This window comes from Dipodomys ordii, unplaced genomic scaffold (assembly GCF_000151885.1).
Source record: "Dipodomys ordii isolate 6190 unplaced genomic scaffold, Dord_2.0 Scaffold112, whole genome shotgun sequence".
Lineage (NCBI taxonomy): Eukaryota > Metazoa > Chordata > Mammalia > Rodentia > Heteromyidae > Dipodomys > Dipodomys ordii.
The window spans coordinates 1,222,778-1,230,884 of NW_012267328.1; the positions used below are offsets into that span (position 1 = coordinate 1,222,778).

The 8,107-nt window shown below is 66.5% G+C and overlaps 2 protein-coding genes across 2 annotated transcripts in view; both read right to left on the reverse strand.

The window, feature by feature from the left end:
* The window catches only part of LOC105994950 (dedicator of cytokinesis protein 2-like), a 10,154-nt gene extending 3,274 nt beyond the window's left edge, over positions 1–6,880 (reverse strand). The window contains exons 1-8 of the mRNA XM_013028618.1: positions 6,729–6,880; positions 5,517–5,598; positions 4,549–4,633; positions 3,878–3,964; positions 3,287–3,463; positions 3,046–3,129; positions 1,033–1,170; positions 13–154 (exon numbers count right to left, since the gene is read on the reverse strand). Coding sequence (XP_012884072.1) covers positions 13–154; positions 1,033–1,170; positions 3,046–3,129; positions 3,287–3,463; positions 3,878–3,961 — 625 coding nt within the window. The 5' untranslated portion in view covers positions 3,962–3,964; positions 4,549–4,633; positions 5,517–5,598; positions 6,729–6,880. The remainder of the gene's footprint in view (positions 1–12; positions 155–1,032; positions 1,171–3,045; positions 3,130–3,286; positions 3,464–3,877; positions 3,965–4,548; positions 4,634–5,516; positions 5,599–6,728) is intronic.
* Positions 6,881–7,388: 508 nt separating this feature from the next.
* LOC105994951 (dedicator of cytokinesis protein 2-like) overlaps positions 7,389–8,107 on the reverse strand; it is a 56,619-nt gene continuing 55,900 nt past the window's right edge. Inside the window, exon 17 of the mRNA XM_013028619.1 lies at positions 7,389–8,010. Within this exon, the coding sequence (XP_012884073.1) occupies positions 7,389–8,010 (622 nt within the window). The remainder of the gene's footprint in view (positions 8,011–8,107) is intronic.

An 8,107-nucleotide genomic window follows, 5' to 3' on the forward strand; every position in this document is an offset into this window, starting at 1 on the left:
GGCACGGGGGGCGGGGCCCGGCTGACCTCTCGGGGTTGGCCTTGCTGGGGGTCCCGGAGTCGGAGTTCATGGAAGCCAGCGAGATGACCGACATCTGTCTGTAGGAGCGCAGCATGGACCGCGGGCGGCCCGCCCTCCTGTCCTCGAAGTCTGGCTGCGGGAGGAGGACGGAAGGGGGGGGGGTGCTCAGCACGTCCTGTGCTGGGAGGCAGGTAGATCTGAACGCACCTCGCTGAGCAGAGAGGACCGCTGTGCCCCCAGGTCCTATGCCCCGCCGCATCCTCCCTCCCCCTCCTGGCACTGGCACTGGTCCTGGGGTATGAACTCAGGTCCTGGGCGATGTCCCTGAGCTTCTGTGGTTAGTTGGAGACCAGAGACTCACAGACTTTCCTGCCCTGGCTGGCTTTGAACCGTGGTCCTCGGATTTCAGCCTCCTGAGTAGCTGGGATGACAGGCGTGAGCCACAGGCGCTCAGCCATCCCCCGCCCTTCTCCAACCTACCTCTCCTCCCTAGCTTCCTTGAACCCCCCCTCTTCCCCTCTCCCCTCTTTCTCCAATCTTCTTTCTCCTCTCCCTCTCCTCTTTCTCTCATGGCTCCTCCCCTTCTCCTCCATCTCTCTCCTCTTTCCCACTGCCTTGGGTTTTTTTTTTTTTTTGCCAGTTCCGTGGCTTGAACTCAGGGCCTGGACACTGTCCCTGAGCGTCATTTGCTCAAGGCTAGCATTCTACCACTTGAGCCACGGTGCCACTTCTGGCCTTTTCTGAGTATGTGGTGCTGAGGAATCGAACCCAGGGCCTCATGCATGCGAGGCCAGCGCTCTACCACTGAGCCACCTTCCCAGCCCTGCCTTTGAAGTCTGGCACACAGTAGGTGCTTTGTAAGTATGCAGCCCCAGCATGCCCATGTGACCCGCGTGGCTGTGCGGGGCCCTGGGGTCCAGCCGGACCGGCGGTTCCCGGGGTTCTTCTACAGCTTCGCTCGGCCCACCGCCACAGGGACCCCCCCGGCCCCCAGACCCCCCCAGTCCGTACCATCTCCCGGACTCCGTACTCGCGCTCCACCTTCGCCCGGAGGCTCTGGAAGCAGGCCTCCATCCGCTCGTGGAAGGGCCGCAGGTTGTCTGATACCCGCTTCTCATGGATCTTAATTCCAGCCCCCAGGAAGGGGATCTGCAGAGAAGGCGGGTGTGGGGATGGGGGCCGTCTCCTCCTCCCCCCTCCCGGCCTCCTCCCCCCTCCCGGCCTCCCCCCCTCCCGGCCTCCTCCCCCCTCCCAGCCTCCTCCTGCCCCTTCGCTGCTGAGAATCCTCCTCTCAGGGAGCTGGATGCACAGGCCCCTGGCCAAGCCGGCTGGGCGTGGACGCCGAGGGGCTAACTACTCCAACACAGGGAAGAATTCCCCCTGGACTTGAGGTGCCCGGGGAAGCTGCAGGTTGGGGTCTGCCCCAGACGGGGACCCGATGGGGGACTGTGACTGCGCCTGCCCTGGCTGCTCGGGAAGAGGCCACCGGCTTGGGTCACCCCGGCCCTGCAGAGAAGCAGCAGCCAGGCTTCCCTTTGACCCCGGCTTCGACGAGGCTGCCCTGGACGGTGCGGGGCTGGGCCTTTGTGCGGGTGCCCACCGGGAGGGCGCCTGGGCCCAGGGGGCCGAGGCCCGGCCACCTGCTTTGGGGACCCTGCAGCCTGTGGAGCGAGCTAGGCTATGCGGAAGGCGGCCACAAGGGGGCGTGTTGGGGGCTGCGCTCCGTTTCCCAGCTCAGGCTCCCAGGACAGGCTTTGGGTCCAGGACTTCGTAGACCTTCCTTGGGAAGGGCAGCCAGCCCTGGCCGTCCCGTGAGGCCCAGGCCCGCTCTCTGGGCGCAGGGGACAGCCAGTACGGCATGGAGGGGCCTGGGAGACAGATCCAGGCAGGGGTGTGGGCTGAGGGGTCCCAAGGAGGTGGCTCCCCCTTCCTGGGGTCCCCCAAAGCATCCGGGGAAGGGAAGGCTCAGAGCTGGCCTTCCCCCCTTTGGGGTGACCTCTGGAGGGAGCCTTAGAGATCTGGGGGAGCTACAGAGTTAAAGAACGAAAAGGAGCGAAGACCACAGACGCAGGTGCACTGTGTCTGTGAGAGCCGGAGGCTCGCTGTCCAAGCCCGGCATTCGCCGGCAGAGGCCGAGGAGGCAGAGGAGGCAGAGAGGGACCCCAATCAGACCTCGAACTCATCTCTAGAGCTGCGCCCCATGCCTTCCACCCCCGATCTCCCCAGAGTCACAAAACTCCCTGCCGTGAAAGCTTGCTTTGCCGCACGGGCGCGCGGGCGGGCGGGCGGGCGGGCTGACCCGCAGAAGGAGGGGGCTGAGTGCACCCCCCACGGGGCAGATGCAGGGGCTGCCCCGCCGGCCTGGGGGCAACTGGCCCTCGGAAGCCACTCCTGGACAGATCTAGCTGATCGGGGGTTTTGTCTGCAGAGAGGAGTGGGGAAGGAAGGGAGAGGAGGAGGAGGGAGAGGAGGAAGGCGAGCAGCGGATGAGGAGCGGGAGGCAGAGGTGAATAACAGAGGGAGGGTCTTTTAGCAAAGAGTTTCGGAGAGACCGAAGGACCCGTAGGAGGGAGGGGTGGGGGAGAGGCGGCAGTGGACAGGGGTGCAGACCCTCGGCTGAGAGCCCACTCCACACACGCGCCCGTCCGAGATCTGCCGGAGCTGAGGTCCAGCCCGCGCTGTGAGCCGCAAACTGGGTCAGTGTGGGAGGGAGGCGCAGGTGGGGGCAGGGCCTGCGCTATTGTCTGCCTGCTGCGTGGAGGGGAGGGGAGGGGAGGGCAGGGGCGGGTGTGTGGGGGTCACGTGGGGCCGTGTCAGGGCGGGGTGGGGGCGGCTGGCTTTCTGGGAGCCCCTCTGTGAAGAGCCAGAGCCTCCTGAGTTTCCCATCAAAGCCGGCAACCTTAGCAACCCCCAGTCCGGCATCTGCCTGCAGATTAGGCCGCTGGGGGGGGGTGGCCGGGCGGGGCGGGAGGCAGGGGGAGAGGACGTGTGATGGGGGAGGGTGGCGTGGCGGCCGGGCCTCACCTGCCAGGCGATCAGATCCTTGAGCCGGTGCAGCTTGTCCTGGTCCTCGGGGTGCTCCCGGGAGTACTCCTCGGTGAAGAAGGCCTGGAGGAGGCACGGGAGGCGGGCTCTGTCCACGTGCCCCCCCCCCCCCGTGGCCGGAGGAGAGGGCTGGATTTGGGGATCTGAGGGCCTGGGGCTCTGGAGGAGGTGACGTCAGCCCCCGGGAAGTGGGGCCCGCGGGGGGCGGGGAGGGCCTCACCTTCTCGTACTTGGCGAAGCCGCCCATGACGGCCGGGTCCACGGTGCCGTTGAGCAGCATGGACAGCGGGTTGATGGGCAGGCCGGGGTCGCTCTGGTACTGGTTGACCATCATCAGGATCTTCTCGTTGGCCGCGGACATGGTCTCGATGGCGTTCTCCAGGGGGCTGAGGGTGCTCTGTGGGAAAGACGCGCACGCACGGGCCTCAGCGGACGCTTAGAGACAGAGACAGCTGCCAGGCGGCGCAGCCCACACCCATCACAGGCTACTCGGGAGATCGGAGGATCCCAGTTCGAAACCAGCCTGGGGCAGGGAAGGCCAGAGACTCTATCTCCAGCGAAACACCAAAAGTTGGAAGTGGAGCCGCAGGTGGTTCAAGCGGAAGAGCGCTAGCCTTGAGCAACACAGCTCAGCCACAGTGGCCGACCCCGAGCGGGGCCTCCGCCAGCCTCAGAGGTTGGCAAGCAGTGCCCTCAAAGCCAGCCTCTGCGGGCCCCAAGGCCAGGGAGGAAAGAGGCATCCACACTGCCCGCTTTCTAGTCCAGGCCTCCTCCCCGGGGGACGGGGTTCCCCACGGATGCCCACACGCACCTGAGAGATGTGGACCACCTCAAACCAGCGCAGGATGCCGGGCAGCTTGTACGCAGTCAGGAATGACGTCCTCTCGATCCACATGGACTGGGGCCGGCCGGGCGCGGGCGGGACACGGAGGCTCTCAGGACGCTGGGTCTCAGAGGCCCGGGCCCCAGGGCCGCCCACCGCCCGCGGGACGGGAATACTACAGCTCCCGCGGGCAGCGCGGCCGTGCCCGACCCCGGAATCTGTCCCTAGACTCTCCCACAATGGAGAGAGGCCACTTGAACCTTCTGGGGGCTGTGGTGCACCCCATGTCCTCAGCAGGGCAGTGACCCGAAACTACTGGGTTGGTCTAGGCTGGGCATCACGGGCACGCCCGGGGCCCAGGGTCTCGGGGGGAGGCGGGGGGACCGTGAGCTTGAGGTTAACACAGGGGGACTCAGGGAGGAGGAGAACCAAGCGGCTCCAGGGCCAGCACTCGCACCCAGCATGCCCTGGCACTGCCCCCCAAACACCAAGTCCAGCCACTCGGGATCCTGGCGGCTACACAAAACAAGCTGCCCGGGCCGAGAGCCCCTCAAAGGAAAAGAAACGAGCAGCCAACGTGGCCCTCTCCGTGGACGCCGGCCGTGCGTCCTCAGAAATCCCCACCCCGGGGCCCGTCCCCCCCGGGTGGGGACACTCACAGCGAACTCGTTGTCGGGGTCCACGGCACCCCTGCGCACGGGCCGGGAGTAGTGGAACCGTTGCACGTAGTTGGACTTGTAAAAGCTGGAAGGAGGCGGCGGCCGGTCAGGAGAGGTCAGTTCTGGCTGCTGCCCCCTGCTGCCCCTGAGCACTACACTGCACAACCCATGTGGAGGGCCTCAGCCTGCCCTCCAGGGCGGCAGCCCCAACTAGAGCCGCTGAACCACGCCACGCAGTGCCCAAGGCTGACAGCCATGCTGCCACCACCCACCGGAGACTGACAGCCATGCTGCCACCACCCACCCGAGACTGACAGCCATGCTGCCACCACCCACCCGAGACTGACAGCCATGCTACCACCACCCACCCGAGACTGACAGCCATGCTGCACACCACCCACCCAAGACTGACAGCCATGCTGCACACCACCCACCCGAGACTGACAGCCATGCTGCACACCACCCACCCGAGACTGACAGCCATGCTGCACACCACCCACCCGAGACTGACAGCCATGCTGCACACCACCCACCCAAGACTGACAGCCACCTACACACCACCCACCCGAGACTGACAGCCATGCTGCACACCACCCAAGACTGACAGCCATGCTGCACACCACCCACCCGAGGCTGACAGCCACCGTAAATGCACCTGCAAGGCAACCCCAGGCAACCTTGCTCCTCCCTACTTGTCACCTCCCTGCTGGTCCCCTGCTAGCTCCCATCTCTCCTGAGGTTCTCTGGGGATATTGTGGGGTCACGGTGAACAACGTTCACCCACCCAATCTAGTGAACCACACCCCTCTCTCCCCCCATCTGCGGCTTTGTCGAGGCTAACTGTGGGGGGCTGTCCTGCCTGGAGGTGAGGGAGCACAGGGGCTGAGCCGCAGGGGGCGCTGGGCCCCAGTGTGACCCCAGGAGCCCGCCCCTCCCTCTCCCTTCCCCCGGAGGGCTGCAGGTCTTACTTTATGATCTGGTCAGGCACAGGCTTGTTCTTGAACCGGGGGTGCTCATCCAGAACAGGCTGGACCGTGAAGCACTGGATGTCTGCGGTCTGGAGTTAAGGACTCAGGTGCACAGCAGATCGGCCGTGGGACGCCCCAGGGACCAGCTTCACCCCGACTGCTGCTCACCACGGGCGCCTGTGTGCTCCCCCTCCCTCCCGACCTTCTCTGTGGCCCACACCCATCTCACGGCCTGGCCCTCAGCCCCGGAGGGGAGGCTGCACAGCTCAGAGGCCCGTTCTCTGCTCGCTGGCCTCGGGCTCCTACACACACAGTGAGGCCCAGGGACGCAGGCTCGCTCCCCTGCCCAAGCCAAAGGCCACGCGGCTGCCCGGGCCTGGACGTCCGTCACCATGCAGGGCTTAGCGCGGCCGGCCCAGGCCCTCCCCAGAGCTCTGTCTGCACACGGCCACAGAAGGGCGGCGGGAAAAGGTTACGCGTGAATATTTATCACCCAGGAGGAAAATGTTTGGATGGAGGCTCAGCAGACGGAGCCGGCCAGCTGTGCGCCTGTCAACCCCATTTTCAAGGCTGTGACTTCAGCCAGCTGCAGGTGGGGGTGGTGCCGGGGAGGAGGGGGACTGGGGGGTGGGGAGGATGGAGTGGAGCCTGGGGTAACGTGCCGCCGCCTGGCTCCCACGCATCAGCCCCTCGCACGGGGAGGGGGGTTGCAATCCCACCCTGACCCAGTGCAGGTGTCGCCCCCCCGCTGTCTCTCTCTCTGTCTCTCTGTCTCTGTCTCTCTCCTCTCTCACTGTCTCTGTCTCGGCTCTCTCCCATGGGCTCTGGGCCGGGCACTGTGGACTCGGGTGGGCACCAGGCGGAGCCAATGTCCTCCCTCCGAACCACAAATCGCCCAGAGCGTGGCCGACAGAGGGCGATTCTCCCAACCACGCGAACGGGGCGCGAAGTCACAGGCTCCCGATGTCCAGCAAAGGCCTCGTTCCGTAAGGTGACCCAGGAGAGTCTGCCCGCGTGAGGGCGAGGAGCTGGGGAACCTCACTGTCCCCAAATGCCCACAGTCAGGTGCGCTTGGCGGGGCGGGGTGGGGCGGGATCCCGGGTAGGGAGTGGACAGACAGCACAGAAGTAGGCTCTGTGGATCCCGGACGCCCAAAGTGTCCCCCCCGCCCCCCACTTCCCATGGCCGCTCCGGACCGGCGAGCAGGGATACACTGGCCGGGCGCGGCCCGCACCTCCTCCCCGGGGGCGGAGGTGGTGGTCAGGCTCTCGGCGTTGGGGAACTGGCTCAGGAGCTGCGCCTGGAAGTCCTCCCTCCGCTCATACTCCTTCCCCCGGTAGATGAACACCTTGTTCTGCAGGATGGAGGGGGGGCGTCAGAGCCAGCAAGGTGTGTGGGACCCCCGGGCGCCGAGGCCCCGCGGAGCTCACTGTGGCTCTGCTGATGCAGGCCGGGGCGGCTGGAAGGGCAGACGGGGCTCACGTCACCTACCTGCAGGCTCCGACTGATCGCACGAGTCCTGTCTGGGCCCCCGCGACCCGCCCTGGCGTCCTCCGCCCCTGGCTCCCTCCTGAGCCCACAGGGACACACTTCTTCCCATCCCCGGCCATGGCCTCCTCATCCATACCCGTGGTCCTCCCCTTTCTGGAGTTGAACTCAGGGCCTCACTCACAGAACAAGAACTCTATCACGGGGGCTGGGCCACAGGGCCCTGTGCGTTGGCTCCGTTTTCGGGTAAAGCCCTACGTGTTTGTTTGCTCCTGCCTCTACTTCCTAAGCAGCTGGCACAGGACGGTGCCACACAGCCCTGTCCCCAGGAGCCCTTTGAAGCTTGTATTCCCGGGGCTCGCTCCAGAGCTCTGGAAATGGCGTCTAGGGGAGTTTACCACAAGCTGCCCAGCCGCCTGGGGGGGCCACCCCTCCCCGCTCCCCACCTGCTGCCTGTGGCCATGGCCCCGCCACGGCCGCAGTGTGGGAACAGTGACCCGAGCTCAGGGCCAGGCCTCTGTTTCTTTTCTGTCTCCTGACCCCAGAACGGAGCCAGACGGGGCTGGGGCTGGGGATGTGGGACTGGCTGTGGGGTCTGGCGGGGACGGTGGAGCCGCAGCGCTGTCTGCTGAGCCCCGGTGTCTGCACACGCAGCAGGCCCTCGGTGCACAGGGGAGGTGTGGAGAGGCTGGGGCTGAGGACGGTGGGGCGGCAGCGCTGTCCGCTGAGCCCCGGCGTCTGCACACGCAGCAGGCCCTCGATGCACAGCGGAGGTGTGGAGAGGCTGGGGCTGAGGACGGTGGAGCCGCAGCGCTGTCTGCTGAGCCCCGGCGTCTGCACATGCAGCAGGCCCTCGGTGCACAGGGGAGGTGTGGAGAGGCTGGGGCTGAGCCCTCGGTGCACAGGGGAGGTGTGGGCTGGGCCCTCGGTGCACAGGGGAGGTGTGGAGAGGCTGGGGCTGGGCCCTCGGTGCACAGGGGAGGTGTGGAGAGGCTGGGGCTGGGCCCTCGGTGCACAGGGGAGGTGTGGAGAGGCTGGGGCTGAGCCCTCGGTGCACAGGGGAGGTGTGGAGAGGCTGGGGCTGAGCCCTCGGTGCACAGGGG